This window comes from Terrapene carolina, unplaced genomic scaffold (genome assembly GCF_002925995.2).
Source record: "Terrapene carolina triunguis isolate 2854851 unplaced genomic scaffold, T_m_triunguis-2.0 Scaffold139, whole genome shotgun sequence".
Lineage (NCBI taxonomy): Eukaryota > Metazoa > Chordata > Testudines > Emydidae > Terrapene > Terrapene triunguis.
The window spans coordinates 10,775,335-10,795,607 of record NW_020664490.1 but is presented as its reverse complement, the minus strand read 5'-3'; the positions used below and the strand labels follow the sequence as shown (position 1 = coordinate 10,795,607).

The following is a 20,273-nucleotide window of genomic DNA, read 5'->3' as shown; positions in this document are numbered from 1 at the left end:
CCCTAGTGGGGTCAGAGAGGACTCCCCCACAGCTCTCTCCTCCCTGGCAACACACTCACCTCACACCACTGTCATTGCACGTGCTCCTAGGGTGCCTCTCAGGCCCAGGAAGCCCCCTCACCTCCCCTGTGGTGGGTGTGGAGTGGGGGGTTGCCATCATGTGTGCACCTCCTCCCCTGCTGCTGCCCCTCACTGGAGTGGGGGATGGGACTGCCCCTTGCCCAGCATGGGGCAGGAGCAGTGACTGTGGGTGGGGGCCCCCCCTGTGCTGGTGGAGGGTCCTGCTGGAAAAGGGAAGGGTCCGTCCGAGGCGGAAGGATGGGGTCAGGGTCAGCCTGCCCTGGCACTAGTGGTTAGGAGGTTCTAGGACCCTGTGGCAGCAGTTGATGGCAGGAGCTGGCAGAGCAGAGCGCAGCATGGAGCTGCAGGGAGCAGCTTCCCACTGCCCAGGGATGCTCAGAGGAAGCGTGTGGGGGTGGCAGGCAGGGCTGGGGGAGAGACCTGGCCCTGAACATTGGTGGAGCTGGGCCCCCAGGCCCTGAATATTGCTGGAGCACGGGCACCATATAGCTCGCCACCCCTGCTACCCAGGGAATTTGCATGCCCAATGTCCATTAATTTGAAGGAGATTTGGCTTGGAAATCTCTCATACAGTATTGAAAATCTCATCCATAGTGTAGATGAGCCTTTAGGTAAATATCATAGGATCTGTCTTGTGCTGTGCTAATACATAAGGCCGGGTGGCAAAGGGTGAAGAGAACCTTTTCACACTATGCAGGCAATAGAGTAGGATATTTCCATAATGCACAGACATGCACTAAGAGAGAGCGGATAGTCTGGTTAACAACATGCCAACCAGCACCGCACACGCCTAAGGTAGGACTGGGTTGAAGGTTGGGTGCAGGCTTAGCCAGCCAGCCTCTATTTTGCCATCAGCAGAAAGTGATGCCCAGCACATCGCGGGCACGCATCCTGCTTCAGCTCCGAACAGTGAAGCACGCACCACAGCAGCCGCCCCTGACCCGCGCTGTGCACTGACAGCGATTTGCGGGGCAGTGGAAAATAACTGGGCTGGGGCCACCTCACGTTTTGACTGACTTTCCCAGGAGGGGCCTCTGCCCCCCCCCGGATTCACACGAGAGGCACTAACGAAGAGAAGCAGCGCCCCTTTCTCCTCCGCCCCACCTAGGCAGGAGGACAGGGCGCCGAGGCGGGCACAGGAGAAGAGCCCGGCGGGGTAGGCGGCCCGGAGCGGCTGAGTGCATTATTCCCCCCGGCGCCGGGAGGGAGGCTGTGGCGGCGCCGCCCTCTGGAGAGAGCGAGCCGGCGAGAGGCTGGTGCGAAGAGCAGCATCTCAATGAGGGACGGGCTAATGCAAATCGCCGCAATCACCAGCAGACAGTAGAAGAAAGGCGAAGCAGCTGCCGCCCAGCCTCACCAGCAGCACCGGCCAGCCGGGGGGCCAGAAGACACACAACAAAAGGCATCCAAGCTGCTCTCTGCGACCACAGTTGCAATCAAAGCAGGGTGGCAGGGCGGGGGAGTTGTTGATCGGAGCGCTTTCAGCTGAAACCCAGCACCCCCTTCACAACCAGCCTACTTAGGTTTGGGGCAAAGGCGCTTCTAACCCCCAGCCCCCAAGAAATAGGTAAGTGTTTTGATCTACCAAACCAAAGGCAGTTCCTCTTACAATTTCCATGCCGGCTAGTGCTGGGGTGAGCCTCGCCAAGCTTTTCCTGGAACGCTGTAATGTACATTTCTAGCCACCCTACTGCGTGTGTGCACCTGCCCCTTTTGTCTGGGTCTCCGCTTTTTGGGAGAGCTGAATTTGAGGGCAGGATGGTGGCTAGGCTCTATGTTGCTCCCGCTTTCCCTTGCTGTAGTTGGTGCTGCGTAGTTTGCCCCTTTTTTTTTGGTGTGTGGTAGAGATTGTGAGGAGGATCCTCTCTCTGTGTGAGAAATGGTCTGACATTGGGTGGCAGATTCTGCTGTGGAGCAAACCAGCTGTATGAATAGCGTGCTCCGCTTTTTTTCTCTCTCTCTTTTTTTAAGAGGTGGCTAACTAAGTATTCACCGACTCTATATTCTGCTTTAAATTCCATTTTGTTCATTTATAGTGCACCTTGCTGCTTTGCTCTGGCGATTTTTCTCTCTGATTTTGGAGAAGCTAATTATGTAATTATACCTGCAGTGTTGAAAACGTGCAGACAGTTATGGAAAATGTATTTTTCTCTCTTAGCATGGGGCCAAATCATGCCATAAGTTTTTAAGCAGAGCTTCCTGTTTAAAAACTGATGGCACAATATGGCCCGTGAATAGAGGGTTCAGTTGGCTTAGTTGCATTTCAAACACGTTTTGTGCCACCTCAGAAGAATAAATCTTTTTTGAAACCACTATGACCTACATCAGATTGAATCGAGGAAATCGTTAGAAAATCCACTCTGTTTCAGTCTTTATTCAATAATCTTTATTTTATCAGTGTATGTATTTGGGTCTGAGTGATTGTTTTATGTAATAACACACTCACACCTACTCTGTGTGTGTGTGTCTGCCTCTAATAGATGTGTGTGGTATGAACTGTGGGGCCTGTGCCTTTTATATAGTAACATCTGATCAAATAATTGTCTAGAATTTCATTGGCTTAGTCTGGCCTTCTGATGTGAACACACTGGAGTGTGAATGGCAGGAGCACATTGTTCTAGGGAGAATCTTATTTCCCTTTTAAAGGGGTTTAATTGGAGGCAAAAATCATTTGTGAAAGTAGTATGGATCATTCCTCATATCATCTGTTAGTAAGACCTAAGATTACTAAAAATGAACATTTTGAGATGTTTCTTTTACAGGGAAGGTGTGTGTTTTCTTTTTTCTTTAATTTGACTTGGTTTGGATAATGAAACCACAGTGGATAATGAAACCACAGTAGACATTGGGGTTTTTTTTGGTTGGTTTTTTGTTCTCATCAGTTTCACTTCCAAAGTGCGGTCTTTGGATTGCGAGCTCTGTAAGGGGATGTTTACATCCCAATAAATGGCTTTTATTGGAGTAATAACTTTAAAACCCCCCACACAACACGGTGTTAATCTTGGGCCTATATTGACCTGACAATGCCCCTTTAAATAATGTAACTCTTATGGTTCTCAGTAAAATGGGGTGACAGTGAAGTGCTGGTCCAGAGAGAACTGTTCTTTTCTTTGAAATTAAGTTTTGTCAGGGTGGGGGCAGGGGTTGGTCTAGAAAGGTGTTTTCCAGGGACGGGGGGAGGAAGGGTGGCTGGGTGTGTGGGTTTTTTCTTTCTTTTTTTTTTTTTAGTACAGCAAATCTTCATATGCAGATACAAGGCAAAGTATGTAAATATACCCAGGATCCCATGTTTGGATAATAAAATGAGTCAAGCTCTCACTAAATTGGAATAAATAACCTCCACAAGGACCCTGATCTTGCATTGGCTTTCGTACATGTTTAGTTTAAGCATGTGAATAGTCCTATGAATTTGGGAGGGACTACTCACATGCTTGAGAGTTGGGCACGGGGGCACACTATTCACTTTAACATATACTTGTATAAACAAAATGGTATCAGTCCATCTCTCTGTCATATTGAACTATTTCTCTGTTATTGATTTGTTTTGCAACTGTCATTTAATGATTAGTGGTAATGAAGCTGGGTCTATCTTTTTTTTTTTTCTTCTTCTTCTTCCCCTTTTTATTGGAAATCAGTGAGAGAGTGCCCTTCTAAATTAGGTCTGTGAATCTGTGCTATAAATAAATGTACTGTTCTTTGCTGTTCTGCAGACAAATCTAGGTGGCTCTTAAAACTAAATGAGACTAGTCTATTTGTTTAAAATAACAAACCAAATAAAATTGAAGGATTTATTTATATAGAGATGAAGACTGACATAAGTTGTAGTAACATATGTTTTATGTTTTTCACAAGATTAGTTCAGGATTTTTTTAAAATACACATTCCCTTACATATAAATAAAATGGCTAAGATCTTCACGGTATGTGCTATATTAAAAAGTTGGAAACATTCAATCAAGAACCCAGTCATCCTGGAGCCTTATTTGTGGTTGTCTCAGGTGTCTGGCATCAGTTGCTAATTCATTTAATGTTTCTCAAGTCATCAATCAGTCAGTGATTTATACCAATTGGAGTTACAGATTTTTCACCAGGAAAAACTATCAGGGATGACAAATTCTGAACACTGGTAAAGGATATTTACTGCTTTGCTCCTTTATTGTATATTCTGTAAGATAGTTTGCTCAGTGGATGATGTTAGTTTCAGGAGCGCCTACTAACCATGTCTGTTTGTTCTGTGGTAATTGAGTGCCTCCACCTGTTCAGTGTGTGTGCTAAAGGTTTGGGAGTGGTGTTAACGCCAATCAGTCTAGTGTAGAACATGGGTGAGGTAAGATGTAATGGTTGTCTGGAGCAAGACTTTTTCATCTGTGAAAATGACCAACACAGCCAACTCACTTGTATTAATAGTTCTGATTTCTATTGCCAACCCACATGACTGCTTCCTCTGAAATGTTCTTAATTGGTTGTCACACATTGGCTGTCAGTAAATATAATCCACTAAGTGGCAACTTCTTTGTGGTCAGACTTGGAATGAGCAATGCTGAGAGCATGAGTGAGTTGGTTGTGTCACTTTTAATAGGATTGGAAGCTTCACTTGGATGCAAGATTAGCAAAAACCAGTTCAGCTGCTCTTCTTCCCACTTGCTCAACTTTGTACCATATATTAATGTCACATAGGCATCGTGTCTCTCCTTAGTTTTTGATCTAAAGCTTTTTTTGTGCGGTGGTAATGGTCTGCTTCTTGGGATAGTATAAAAATGGCAGCTAGGTTACAGAGTCTACTTTCTGGTGAACACGTTTTTTTCCAACGTGCTGTATAGTTATGGTTTTAAAAAAATGTAGCAGGGTTTAATTGATTAACCTTGATCACTCTACAGGAGAGCCTCCTATAGTGTTTTATTTGTACACTGAATTCTTATGAGTTCTAAACGGAGTTCTAAAAATACTTTATCCATTGAATTCTTTCTCTTTATCACCCCAGATTTACATCAAAGATGTCCTTTGGAAGAGACATGGAGCTGGAACACTTTGATGAGCGTGATAAAGCACAGCGATATGGCAGAGGGTCACGGGTAAATGGTCTGCCTAGCCCTACCCACAGTGCCCACTGCAGCTTTTACCGAACCCGCACTCTACAAACCCTCAGTTCTGAGAAAAAAGCCAAGAAAGTTCGTTTCTATCGCAACGGAGACCGGTATTTCAAAGGGATTGTCTATGCCATCTCCCCCGACCGGTTTAGATCTTTTGAGGCCCTGTTGGCTGATCTGACCCGAACTCTGTCTGATAATGTGAATCTGCCCCAGGGAGTGAGAACAATCTACACCATTGATGGTGCCAAGAAGATTTCCACCTTGGACCAGCTAGTGGAAGGTGAATATTTAAGAGAGGCAGGGTGTAAAGTTCCTGTCTGTATCACTACTTTACTTTACCACTGTTATATTTGCATCAATGCATGCCTAATATTTCAAATATGTTTTGAGCGTCTTCATGACTGTACTCCTCATATTTGTGGAAAGTTATAGTATTGTGACTCAAATTATCACATAGGCTTTTCTTTTCTCATGGGAGAGAATGTACATCTCAATCATAGCTTGAAAAGCATATGCTGTCTACTTGCACTTAGGAGGAAGCTATTTGTCTCCTTTCAGGACCATGGGTTCTGTAGTCCTTTCTGAAAGTGGTGACCTTTCCCTTTCTCCTCCCTTCATGGTAGCCCTCCTACATTTCAGAGCTCTCTTATTCTGACAGTTCCTCATTTCATGTTAAAACCTTGCCAAAGGGTTGTAAACTAAACTAGATGAAGCCAATTGTACCCTTATTTATCTACTTGTTACAACAGCAGATGTCCTCGGTGATACTAAAGGCCAGTACTGATGGGGTTTAAAGAATTTCTCTCACTTCATAGTGAAGACCTCTAGTTGTTCCTCTCCAATAAATGTCTTGCCTCATGTGACTAGAGAGTACTCCAGTTATTTAACAGAAGTAAAAGTAGGCTCTATGATAAAGGCTAATATCACTCTTCAGCTCAGTCAGGGCCCATTGTCTGAACCATAAATTGCCATTTTATTTCTCCCTGCAATGCAGTGGTGGTATCAAACCCATCAGTGGTGGAATACACATTGTTCCCTAGTGCTAGGGAGCTCCAAATTCAGACTTCTTCTAAACTGGGGCTCCCTCACCTCAAGTGCAGGACACTGCCTCGAAGATACCTGCTGTCTTGCCTTTGGCTTCTTTCTCTATACAGAGAGAACAGTTCTAAGAGTAGAATAACAAAACCTAGTGTCTAACTTTCTTCCTAGTCAAGTGGAATGGAGCTCCAGGTATAGTTCTGGAGTGTACTAGCTTTACAGAGGAAAGGATAAAACATAATTTAATCCCCAAACATAGTAACATGAGAGACCTGCTGTCAGCCCAGCCCGTGGTCTTAACTGTGTGAATGTATTTTAGCAAAACTTAAAGATAAATCTTCGCCTATGTGGGTAGGAGGGAAGAAGAGTCCTCCACATTTTTTTTATTTATTTATTTGTTTTTTTTTTTTTTTTTTTAGTACTATTCTACTCTTAAACAAAAACCTTGAGTAACCCTGCAAATTTGGTCCTGACCTATTAACCATTACTAATGTGAGTAGTCCCATTGATGTAAGGAGGTATTTATTTGTATTTCTATAATGGCTAGAGGCTTCAATGAAGTACTAAGTGCTGTACCCCCCACTTGTGTGGGTTTTTTTTAATGTCCTTGTGACACAGAACTAACCGTTTCAGCATATGATGAAGGGGAACAGGTAGAGAAACTAATATGGGGAGGGAAAGAAGATACTAATAAACAATATATTTGGCATAACAAAGCAATCTCGGCACACAAAATACTTAGCTATTATCAAGGGATTTCTGTAGGCATCACAGCAGAGAAAGGTCTTAAGGAGGGGTTTGAAAGAGGACAAAGTGGTGAAGGAGGAATTTTTACAGAGCTCCTCCCTGCGTAGGAGGCAGAATGAAAGACCATGTAAAGGTGCTTGAATGGAAGATGGGTGCTTGAGTGTCAGTGGGACTGCTCTCATAAGTAAGGGATTGCAGGTTCAAGCCCATAACTCTGGTTTCAGGGTTTCAGATTCCAAGGTAGGATTGGAGCAATAGTAGACCTGTGCAGTATTTATATTAGGTTGGAGGAGAGTAACTACCAGGAGGGCAATGAAAGAAATAGCCATTGCTATCCATTCCAGGACCATGCTTCTCTTTTCTTTAAATAATTAATTGAGCTCTTCATGCTATTTACTGATGCAGTCACCAGGAAGCAAATGTCCCTAATATAAATGCTGACTGACTGGCTGGCAGCTAAAACCTGTGCAAAAGCCAGCTATCAAGGACAGCGAACATGATGCAGAGGGTATATTAAAATTAAATTACCTTGCAAATGTTAACCTGATCAGCTGATGTACTTACCTAGTAATGTATGTTATTGCCAACCTGTGAAATAATGTAGATGTTATTGATTATTGGAATACCAGTGTTTAAAGTGAAAATCTCCATTTTTTTTTTTTTATTTTATTTATTTATTTATTTATTTATTTATTTATTTTTTAAGAGAGAGAAAGTTGATTAATTTGGGGCAGGCAAACCGAATGTCTTCTCTTCCCCTGCCTGCCTGTCCACCGAGTGTTGGTGTAATGCTCAAATCTAAAATGTATATTCCTATTTCTATGTGCCACTGGTGGGATTGAAAGAAGTAAATCCTTGTGTATAATTAAAAATTACATGCTTGCCCCACCCAAAAAGAGTTGGTCTGTTCTGGAGATCTGGTGCTGTATGTACGTACTTGTATAAAACTGCAAGATGGAATACTTTACAGATTTACAAGCCAATCAGAACAATGCAGAGTACAGATTCACACACTGGCTGTTAATGGAATGAGTTTTTTATTTAAACCTCTTATTTTTCTTTTTCTTTTCAAATTTAACAGACTTTGCTAGTTTATAACAGCAATAATTAGCTTGCAGCTGTTGCTTTTTGTTTAAAGAGCTGGAAAATCACTTGGCTTTACCACCTCCCCAATTACATTCCTGTTCAGGCTTTTAAAATGTCACGTGTTGCTTTGTGTTTATGATTAGACTAATGCTCTCTCACTATATGTACTAACTTCATGAGATCTTTCTCATTCAGATATCTTCCTTTCTTTTTGATGGATGTTACATTTTTTGATGAGACTTCCTGAGGCTACGTCTACACTGCCACGTATGTTGGCAAAACTTACATCGCTCAGGGGTGTGAGGATTCCATCCCATTGAGCGACATAAGTTAAGCTGGTATAAGTGCTAGTGTGCACAGTGCTATGTTGGTGGCAGCTTCTCCCACTGACCCTAGCTTCTGGCACTCGGGGTGTGTGTGTGTGTGGGTGGGTGGGTGGGTGGGTGTTAATGCCAATGGGAGAGTTCTCTCCTGTCTGCATAGAGCGTCTTGACCACATGCACTGCAGCAACGCAACTGTACCAGTACAGTGCCACTGCTGCACTGTAAATGTAGACATGCCCTTAGGTGCAAACCCTGTAACTAGTGATGGTTCATTCTGAAATTCAGGGTTCTTTCTTTTCTTATCCTTCCCTCTCCACTGAGGAGAATGCTGCATCCTTCCCGTAGGAGTAGGATGAGGGAGGACTTTGTCTGTCTTCCTAGGATGACTCATGAGAGGTGTTGACAGGCTCTGGAGAGAGACGCTCTTGGCTGTAAGGATGTGGCTATAACGGAGCTGTGTGGGAGGTAGTCCCGAAGGAACAAATAGGATGCAAATTGGCTGCTTTGCATCAGCCGTGTTCTTTGTTGGTATGCAGGAAGCCTAATTCCAGAAACAACCAGTCAGGTGAAAATCCCCCCCCCCCCCAAAACACTTCAGGAATCTTAGATGCATCTTCCATTCATTTAAATTAAAATCTGGACTACTTTGAAAAATTCAACTCCGATTCCTTTGGCAATAAGACCCATAGTATGGGAAATGCCCTTGGTTTTGCTAAGGAAAGGTGCACAGATCTTTAATGTCCCCATAATTTGCTACCTTCCCTTCTCCTTTCACCTCAGCCAAATGAAGGGCTGTAATGGCTTTCAGAGTTACTTTCTGCTGTCAAATCTAATGTTGTAAATAGCTTCTGAATATTGACTTGCTATATATGGATTTGGGTGCTAAAAGGTGAAGTTTTTTTCATTCCTCCTGATACAAATGAAATCAAGAAACTACATATTGCAAATACTACCTGATCATAGAGATGTAGCAAGACTAAGTTATCTATTCTGTACACAACTCTCAGGAATTGGCAAACGATTAATTTCTCTTGCTGTTCCATATAAACCCTGGGGATTCATAGAAGTGTATTAATTGAACCCAAGAGAAGGGTGGTCTAGCAGTTCCTAGCCTTAAGAACTGTTACTGTACATCTTAACTAAGAACAATAATAGATTGGATTAAGCATGAAAACTTTAAAACAGGGGTTATATATTCCTCAACCGTAGCTCTTGTGGTAATAGTCCAATTACCAAAAAGAAATAAACCATGAACTCTATGGCCATGATCGTGCTTATTTTATTTGTATTCCCATAGTGCCTATGAGCCCTAGTCATTCACCAGGACCCCATTGTGCTAGGCGCTGTACAACACAGAACAAAAAGACAGTCCCTGGCCCAAACAGCTTATAATCTTAGTATAAAACAGATGGATGCAGACAGAGGAATACAAGGAAACAATGATACAATATTGGTCAACATGGCAGGCAGAAGTATCAGTTCACCAGTGACCTAATTGTTGTGAAACTTTTTGGTAGGCCTTACCTCAAAGGAGGGTTTGGAAGGAGAGTAATGAGGTAGCTTTGTGCATGGTTCTAGGGATCTCCCCCCAAGCACGGGGAGCAGTGTGGAAGAAAGAAGGAAGGTGCTTGTTTGGTAAGTGGATGATAGAGGCTGGCATCATGGGCTACTTGGAAGCAGAAGCTCTCACTTCAATAGCGAGTGAGAGATGAGCTGTGAAGGCCTTGAGAGTGAAGACAAATCGCTGATGTTTGATGAGATAGAGAAAGGGGATAAAATGGAGGGATTCAAAGAGAGGTGACCTGGTCAAAGCGACAGGCTAGGAAAGTGATCTTTGCAGTGGCATTCTGAGCATCTGTAGATAGTGCAGTGGGCTTCAATGGCACTACACACATGAGTATAATTAAGCATATGTGTAAATGTTTATGCAATCAGGGCTTTGAACATCCGCAACATTTAATGTTTGGTTGTCATCCTTTCTTTGTAGTCTATTCCACCTGGTGGAAGGCTACCATCATTCCTCCACCCAATTATCCTGGGACTCTATCGCCTTCCCCCCACATGAGGGCTAAGGGGATGGGCAAGAGGCAGCTGTCTCCTCCCTGTACCAGACTTTAGGAGATCCAGCCTCATTCCTCATCTTCTTTAGGAGATGCCTTCCCCTAATCCACCTTCAATTCTGTTTTATTCTGGAACCAGACCCCCTGTTGATCAATACTTGCACTGGGCACCTGCTGCCAAGAGGCACTAGCAATTTGTTTGGCTGCCACTGCCACCCGTGCCTCAAAATCCCTGCTGGATTCACATATGGCTAACAGTTCCATCCCCAATAGCCGCTGTAATCATATCCACTCCCCATTCCTCAGATGTGAACATGCAATTGCATGATAGGCAACCATCAACCTTTCCCACTCACATAACTTAGCCACCAGCTAATTTACCCTCTTCTGGCCTTGTCCAATCACAAGGGCCAGGAAGCTCCCCTTTAAGACCCTCTGCGGTATCTCAGGCTAGGAAAAGGACCAGGCTCTACCTCTAGGGTAGTCATTTGCTGTTGGCCCTTACCAGCCCTTACCAAATTACAACCACTGTCCTGGTCCCCCATAAAAGGGGAAAGAATGACTGCGACCTTATGGCTATTAATGGGCGTCCCGGCCACTGCTGCTGCTACCTGGACATGAAGCACCTGAAATTCCAGCAAGCTCCCCCTGATTGTGAGCTTTGACTGACAAAGTCCAAGTTGAAAGATCGGATTGCTTCCATACACCTCTGTCTTCCCCTTCCTCCTCCTTCTCCAAATCACTTCAGTCTTGTTCGGACTGAATCGCAGCCAGCCCAACCTTATCCAAGCCCAAACTTAAGGGGCTTCCTCTTCTTTAGCCTGAGGCTCTTATTTAAACTATGGCTAAAAGTCTACGGCTGTGTCTACACTTGCCTTATAGCAACTGTGAGTGAACCTTAAGGAAAATGCAACAAAGAGTCCTGTGGCACCTTAAAGACTAACAGATATATTGGAGCATAAGCTTTCGTGGGTGAATGCCCACTTCGTCAGATGCATGGCATTCACCCATGAAAGCTTATGCTCCAATAAATCTGTTAGTCTTTAAGGTGCCACAGGACTCTTTGTTGCTTTTTACAGTTCCAGACTAACATGACTACCCCTCTGATACTTAAGGAAAATAACTCTCTTGTTCTGTGGCTACCAGTATAGAGTAGAAGAAAAATACTGAATCTCCTCATTGGATTATGGATCCTAGCCCTGATGAGCACTGACATAATTCCAGCACTCCATGTTAGTCACAGAAAGGCTTTTGTTTAATCTACCTTCTAAGGGAAAAAAGATATTTTTAGAATAGGAAACAAAATCAAGGTGAACACTCTTTGCATTGTGACTGGCTTGTCTTATCACAAAGGCAATTAAGGTTGGAGGATTAGTCTTAACTTTGAACTTTCTGACCACTGTCAATTAGGGTCCTGATTCAGGAAAGTTAAATGTGCTTAAGTGCTTCCCTGGATAAAAATGCTTTCCTGAATTGGGGCCCCAGTGTTTAAAAACTCGCATATATGTATCACTATAAAATCAGGGTGTAGTTTACTTAGGACAGGACAAATACAAAACACTTCTCAAATGTTGAATTCAGAGGCCTTTGGGAACATATACGTGTGACTCCCACGGCTGCAAACTGACGTCCCTGAAGTTGTCCTATGGTAAATGATGATATATTTGTAATTCTCTATTGGAAACTCACCCTATTGCATCACAACTTTAAGACTACTTACACATTTTTTTTATCTAGTCTTCATCCTCCTCTTTAAAACAAACAAAAAGCCATTAAAATTACGGTCCAGTTTAGGTAGAGCAAGTTATATAAATCTACATAAGCATTTAGAACCAGATGAAATCTAGGCTGTTCCCCTTTAGGAAAAATGTACCTTAGTAGAAGGATGATATCACTGTTTGGTGCAATGCTGCAGTAAAACTGGTAGCTAAAATTGCCGGAGAAAGTCTGGCATGCAAGCCAACAAAATCAGTGACTGCTTTCTCACTCTAGTTTTGTTTTGTTTTATAAATAGCTACTAATGCTATAACTAAGAGTCAGTACTTATTTGCACCATGACATGCTCACTCATCTGTTGCTATTCAGAAGGGACCCAGTTATGCAGAATGGGCTACTCAAAGCTTTTTTGGGGAAAAAGGGGGCAAAATCCTGCATGCTTGGTACATTAATGGTCTATCTTTTGGGGTAATAGTAGCTGTAAAAATCCATAATATATTTAAGTAACCAGCTTGATATTTCGCTGTAAACTAAAATGCAGAATGGAGGTAGCCTGCCCGTTGAAAATATGACAGCATTCTAAAATGACTTTTTTTTCTAGACCGTATTCCTCTAATTCAGTGACTGCTCAGTCAGTTGCCGTGTTGCAACAACACCGTCTTAATGTAAACTTGTAACTGTCAGAAAAGCCTGCAAACTATTTTAATAAACCTAAGTAGGCACACACTATTTTGCTATTGATTGTGAATGCCCAGAAATAAGTGGCTTTGTTAATGTAAGAGGGCCTAAAATACCTTGACACCAGTTCCTCTATATCAAAAGTAAACCCATTCTATACAGTGTATTGACTTATTGCATAAAATATGTCTGTATAAACACTCTTTAAAAGAAATTCTGATTATATTAATAGCTGTACTTTAAAATTCTTGAAATCTATGGATGAGGTGTTTTACACAAAGAGGGAGCACTTATATAGTGTTTGACCTTGCAACAATGGAACAGTTAGTGATAAAAATATTGGTCAGGGACACGGATAAAAGAGAATGTGTCTTGTTTGATCACTCTTAGATCATTACTACAGTTAATCGCTAAACCCTTTTGTTCTGAGGCTACCAGCTATGTGCATTTGTAGCAAAGGACGTGCTTAATTCTGTCTCCCATAAAAGTAGCAGAAGGGGGGTTATTTTGGTCAGTCATTTCTTAACACCTAGGCTTTGCAATGACATTTGAAATGTTATTGCAAACTTGAATCTACATCATGAATAAAATGTAATTAAATGTTTCCCTTCCCCTGCCATCCTGGCATTTTATTGTCCAATTAAAAGGGACAATCCAGCCTTCTTACAATTTTTTTTTTTTAATTTTTTTTTATTTTGATATCTGTAATCTCCTCCTTGCTGGCTTTTCTGACACTCTCATTGTATCCACCTTCCTCCATAATGGCCTTTAAAATTATCTTCTTCATTTGTTCTGCTGACGTTGTTGCCTCCTCCTTTTGAGTCCTTCCATTGGCTTCACCTTGCTTGCCGCATCAAGTGCTTAACTTTTCATTGTTACCTTTTGGGCAACACACAGATCCATCCTGGCATAGATCTCAGATCTTACTTCTTATCTGATCTTCTTGTCCCCAGCCCGTCTACTTCTCCAGTGATGATAGTCTTGACCCTTGCATATCTTCTCATATCAATGCCTTTTTACATGCTGCACCATGTGAATGGAATGACATCCCACTTGGTCCAGAGATCCATTAACTTCTCCTCCTTATTTGACTACTTTCTAAAAGCTCATTTCTCCTTTGTTGTCCACCGACTTTTGGTTCGTAATAACTAGGGCCCTACCAAATTCGCGGCCATGAAAAATGTGTCACGAACCATGAAATCTGGTCTTTTGTGTGATTTTTTATCCTATACTATACAGATTTCACAGGGGAGACCAGCATTTCTTAAATTGGGGGTCCTGACCCAAAAGGGAGTTGCAAAGAGGTTGCAAGGCTATTTTAGGGGGGTCGCAGTATTGCCACCCTTACTTCTGCATTGCCTTCAGAGCTGAGCGGTCAGAGAGGCGGCTGTTGGCCAGGCACCCAGCTCTGAAGGCAGCGCCCTGCCAGCAGCAGCGCAGAAGTAAGAGTGGCAATGCCATACCATGCCATCCTTACTTCTGTGCTGCTGGTGGCAGCAGCTCTGCCTTCAGAGCTGGGCTTCTGGCCAGCAGCTGCCGCTCAGCGCAGAAGTAATGGTAGCAGTACCGCAGTCCCAACTCATTTTTGGGTCAGGACTCCTATATTTCCAACACCGTGAAAATTCAGATTTAAATAGCTGAAATCAAAAATTTATGACTTTTAAAATCCTATGACCGTGAATTTGACCAAAATGGACTGTGAATTTGGTAGGGCCCTAATAATATCACACAAACAGAAACCTGCAGTTGCTGTCCTAGATTTTTCCAGTGATTCGTACTATCTCCTGTTATGGGGGCATGGAGTGGGTTCCCCCCCCCCCTTGAACAGCACAAAGCATCTTGGGCTTAAGTACTAACACATGGGTTTTATTATGTTAACATACATTAAACTACTGAAACTGGAAGAATGAAAACATCTACATTCTGTTTGTGTGAATTCTCTTGGTTTTACCTCTTGCACTCAGTTCAGTTTCAGCACTGAGTACACTAGCCAATATCATTTCTGGCTCATGCACTGATACAGTGTTTGTGCTTCAGGGGAAATGTTTAATTCTAAACAGAAAATATTGTAATGGTATTTTTAATGGAAATGTTTCTAGTGGCCTTAATCAATTTTTTAACACTGTGGTTAAGCTTTGTAACTTTTGGGCCAGAAGTATTTTAACATTGTGAGATCTGTCATTTTAATACACTCTTTCCATATTAGTTTAAATTAAGGTTTCAACTTTCATTTTTAAAAAAAATGAGCCTTTGATTATGCACTATGAAATTAACACAATTTTAAATTCAAGTATTGAGAACCTTATTTTACGGAAAATATCATTATTTCTAAATTATTTTTCCTAGTACTATTGTGTATTGTTACATCAAAAGTATGTGAGACTTATCTTTTGTGTACAGCACTGTGAGCCTCTGAAAATCCTATTGAATACATGAAATCAGAGGGCCACTCCAAAGAATCTATTGGGGGGGGGGGGTTGGAAAACTCTGCTTGTTGCATATCTATATTAAACAGCAGCAATGGAGTATTCAAAGTATATTTAAAAAACTGTCTGAAGAACTTGCAAATAAGAAAACTGCTGCTTTAATCTAGTGTGTAAATATAGTTTCTTGATATTATGCTATGAGTAGATGGCAAGGTGCATCTTTCCAAGACTATATTATGGTCTGCAATGTCTTAGCAGAGAGGATGTAGAGGAGAGAAAAGACATGATTGATACAGGGCAGATCAAAAATAGGATGTAGTTGTGTAAGAAGTCTTTTTACATTAGTCTGACTTATTGGTCTGACACTTTTTTTTTTTTCTTCTCCTTTTTTCCCCCTTCAGGGGAGAGCTATGTGTGTGGTTCAATAGAACCTTTCAAAAAACTGGAGTACACGAAGAATGTAAACCCAAATTGGTCAGTGAATGTTAAGACAACATCCACTTCCCGTACGGTGCCGTCTCTTGCCACTGTCAAAGGAAGTCCTTCAGATGCAAGAGAGAATAAGGATTTCATTAGGCCTAAACTGGTCACCATCATCAGGAGTGGTGTGAAACCACGTAAAGCAGTCCGGATTCTGCTTAATAAGAAGACAGCACATTCATTTGAACAGGTTCTTACTGATATAACTGATGCCATCAAGCTGGATTCGGGAGTGGTTAAACGCCTGTACACACTAGATGGAAAACAGGTAAGAGATTTCATCCTAATAATCTCCAGAAACCTCTTTTCTCTCCTTCCCCCCCCCGCCCAAAAAAAAATTAATGCAGAGGGCAGTGAGTCTTGTCATCACTTTTAGTAACTGATACGGTAATTTTAGTTAATTTTGTTGCAATGGGTACTCCATGTCTGGTGTTCACTGCTGGTCTCCTGAATAAGGTTAGTGTACATTTTTAAGTTCGAGGTTTGGGTATACTGATTAATACAAAAAGCATAATTTTAGTAAAAGCTCTTTTCAGGAACAGTTTGCAACTTTGCCTCAATGAATGGTCTGGTTATTTATGCGTGTTTGTAGCTCTTAATCTGCCACAAATCAAATTTGCTATGCTGGCTTTGAAAATGTATGTGTCAGAAAGCCAGAATGAAGGAATGATACTAAAGTATGCTGAACTCATTTCTTTAACCTGCCTTTATTGTTTCTTGTCTGTAACAGCATTATGAATCATTGTTCTTAGTGCCTGTAATTCTAACTAAGGACACATCGCGTTGTATTGAACAGTAATATATTTGCATATAAAATGTACCTTTTTTTTTTTTTTTTTTTTTTAGGCATAATTTCACAGTCTAAACTATCCTATTGTAAAGAAGAGGTTACAAGTTCAAAAAAGGTGGGTGGGAACTTTCCCTCAGACAGAGAGCGACATGGGGCCTGTTGACCCATGGTGTCCAAACTTGTCAACGAATCTCTTCCAGGTGGTCCAAAGAGCTGCTCCTTCATCATTCCGAAACCATATATATTCAAGCAATTGCTAAATGTAGCCCGACCAAAACACTGTTCAAGTTCTAGAGTAAATATAAATGACCACTCTCTTCTGTGTAATGTGCCCTATTGCTTTGTTTTTTTTTCTTTTGATGTAAATTTAATCTTAAAATATTGAAGAGGTAATAAACTCGCAGGAGGACAGAGGCAAACTACAGTGTGACCTGAATCAATTAGAGCAACGATGGCTGCAGGTAAACAAGGGGAGATATGGTATTTTACAAATGTTAACTCTTACCCTGAGGTAATAGCACAGATACAAAATGTAGAGATAAAATGAAGCAGAAAAAAACATTGCATTTAAAGTCTCCCTCTCTCTCTTGCAATAGTTAGTGTCCAAATATTTTTCATGTAAGCATGCCTGTAGCTGACAGGATTGTGGGAGAGGAGACTGCCCAAGAAGATTTCTATCTTGAGAAGCCGTCCAGTTCACAATATAAGAAGTAGACATTGAGGAACAGCACAACTTCATTGCCATCTCCAAAAGTCCAATGTACAGTAGAAACATTTCATGTAGAATGATTAGCACCTTTTTTTCTTAAGTTGGTAACTCCGTGAGACAGTACAGAGTGGAAAAGCTGGATGATGGAAGTGAGAAGCTGTAAGAGAGAGGGTGACTTCAGGAAATGGTAATGGGAAACCATATTTTACCTCAGATAAGGGCCAAGTCAGTAGTGGCTAAAAGCCATTCCCATCTGCAGGTTAATAACCTACATGTGACACTTGCGTTGGTGATCGAAGTCCAGCTCCTAGTTTTTAAGGGTGCGCATCTGAAATATCCATCTTGCAACTGATTTGCTGGTAGTCTTGGCAGAGAAGACCAAGACTGACTGTACGTGGCATTCAACCTGCCCTGTGGTCCCTCAGAGTTGAAGCACATGTGTGAGGAACGTAGCACAACTGCTGTCCATGGTGTACTTGTTTTGTGACATGAGGCAGCATAGTTTAAGAATGTCTACTCGTAAACTGGTATGGTGACACAGCTGCTGTAGTGCTTCAGTGTAGACACTGTTCTCCCTTCGCTGTAGTTAATTCACCTTTTTGAGAAGTGGAAGCTAGACTGATGGATGAATTCTTCTTGTCAAGGTCACAAGGCAAGTGTCTTAACCTCTTGATACCTCCTGTTATACCCTTTTGTAAAATATTGTACTTGCCCATCTCACAGGGATGTTGTGAGGGTCAATTAATGTTTGTAAAGCACTCTGAGTGCTTTATAAAACATTATGTAAATGCTGAGTTTTGTAGCACATGGAGAAATGCAGTCTGCAGGGGTATCAATCCAGTGTGTCTTGTCTTGGTAATGAGTTCACTTAAAGTTTTTCAGCTTATTTTTTAAACTTGCTTCAAGGAAAGTGCTTTGACTCCTCATATCCACTCTCTTCTACAGTCCACATCCTTCAGAAACACAAACAGCAAACCAAACAGAACCCTAGTCAAACTCTTTCCTCTTGTTTCTTAGAATACTTTGTGCCTTCTTCTGCAACCAGAGGTTTGAAATAGGACTGGCCTAGCTGCCAGACATAAGAAGACTTGGATGTTTCTAACTGTGGTGATATCACAGGTTGGCTGGATTCCTTGTCAGGCTGTGACATCTGAGATGAATTCAAATCAATGATGTTCCTGAGAGATTCTACGTCCAGTTCTTAGCCAGTAAACCTTGTGGCTACTGGAGCCTCCTTGAAACTGGTGCCCTGACAAACATGCCCTTATCTATCTATTTTGTTCTGTTGAAGTAGTATCGTCTGCTGCCTAACCCTTGTAGTAAGCGCGGGGGGGTGGGGGGAAATTGTGCCCCACTGTCTGTAACAGACTGTCTGCGGCGTGGATAAAGCAACTTAACTAATAGGGAAATCAATGATTTTTGCACTCAGCAGGAACAACTTGTTGGTCACCTCTGTGTAAGGGGAAGTTATTGTGTCCGTCTCTTCCCCCCCCCCCCCCCCCCCCCGCTTCTCTGCTAGGCAATTGCTGCTCCATTACTCTGCCAAAATCCTGTTCTCCCATATGGCATTAGGAGCATGATAATGGATTTCTTTATTGCTAAACTCACATTGTGAATGGTTACTGGGAGGAAATCCATGGTAAATCCAAAATGTTTCCAGTAGTGCATACAGTTGAAGACTTCTTTTAGTGGTTCTTGTTGGGAGTTGGGAAGGATCTAGAAAACCCTATACTATCCCTTCAATATGCAGCTAAGTCTAACAAATCTGTGATTAGATCTTCCATCACTAATTTAAAAAACAGCAAAATTGTAAAGCTCCTTGAGCCAAAAAAGTAATTTTGTATAAGGATAAGGGAGTAAGGCTCTTTTAGGATTATTCTTCTGAAATTTAGCAACAAAGAAATTCTTTATGCACAGTATTTCCTTGACTTTTCTAAAAACCCATCAGATTATGAAAGAACCACATATGAATTGCCCATCCACAAAGATCTCTAACAAGAGTCCGACATACTCTTAGTGTTGGATGCAGGCACCTCCTCCCCCCCCCCCCCCCCCTTTCTTAGTGTCACTACAGGTCTGCCACCAGACATGAACGAAGAAGGTACATTTCTCCACCTTGTTTTGTTCACCCCCAGCTGAATGGCACCATCTTACTTAATATGTTACAGAATAGTTATTGCCTAATTGTCTCCAGAGATGCAGTATTTAAGTGGTAGCCTTTGAAAATTTTAGAGATGCTGGATTTTGAGGAGTTTATTCTTGGGTTGAGAAGAGTAGCAAAGCTGGAAGTCTGGAGGCCATTTATGCCCAAGAACCTAGTTGTATAACTTTTGGAACATAGGGAACTCTCTTCCTACATCTGTTTTTCCTTTTCTCCCCTTGGTTTTGAAAACCCTAATTCTTGGCACATAACACATTTTCAGTTCTGTTCAGGCCACTCATTGTTCCTTCCTTGCAGCACTCCTTCTGTGGTAGATATTCCTGTTTACAAAGATGGAGAAGCTGAGGCACAGAGAAGTGAAGTGACTTGACTTGCCTAAGTAGGATCAATGGGAGTGCTGAGATTGGAAGCAAGTGTTTCCAGTTATCAGTCCTATTAAGGCATTTACCATAGTATTAAGTGTGGTATACCTAGTGCTTCGTTCACTGAACCAGGTTACTACTTCTGATTAAATAGTCTGAATAATAGGATTGTGGGAGTTTGATTTTCCCCATCTCTCCCAAAAACTGCTGTATCAAGAAGTATTGGGCAGCTACACAAAGTGCAATATAACTGCAATAGCGTAGAAAAGCACAAGTGTGGGGCACAAGGCTAAACTGCCAAAGCAGCATGGCTGATGTGGATACACTGCACCATTGGTCCGTACTATGGTGCAATCCCCATCAATTCGGCTATCAATGGTTCTCTGGTGTATAAAACACCCTTTGAATGTCTCGCTGGGATTGATCATATTACCACAGTGATGCTGATTTTTACCTGCTGTGTGAGATTACCACTTCTCTTTCATGAGTGGAACTGTCTCATCCTATAATGATGATGATTGAGTGT

At 42.0% G+C, this 20,273-nt stretch overlaps 1 protein-coding gene across 3 annotated transcripts in view; it reads left to right on the top strand.

Annotated features, from left to right (window-relative positions):
• Positions 1-5,074: 5,074 nt before the first annotated feature.
• Positions 5,075-20,273, top strand: part of LOC113406795 (serine/threonine-protein kinase DCLK1) — a 346,452-nt gene continuing 331,253 nt past the window's right edge. For all 3 annotated transcript variants that reach the window (XM_026653519.1, XM_026653520.1, XM_026653518.1), the window contains exons 1-2: positions 5,075-5,450; positions 15,647-15,993. In XM_026653519.1, coding sequence (XP_026509304.1) covers positions 5,075-5,450; positions 15,647-15,993 — 723 coding nt within the window. The remainder of the gene's footprint in view (positions 5,451-15,646; positions 15,994-20,273) is intronic.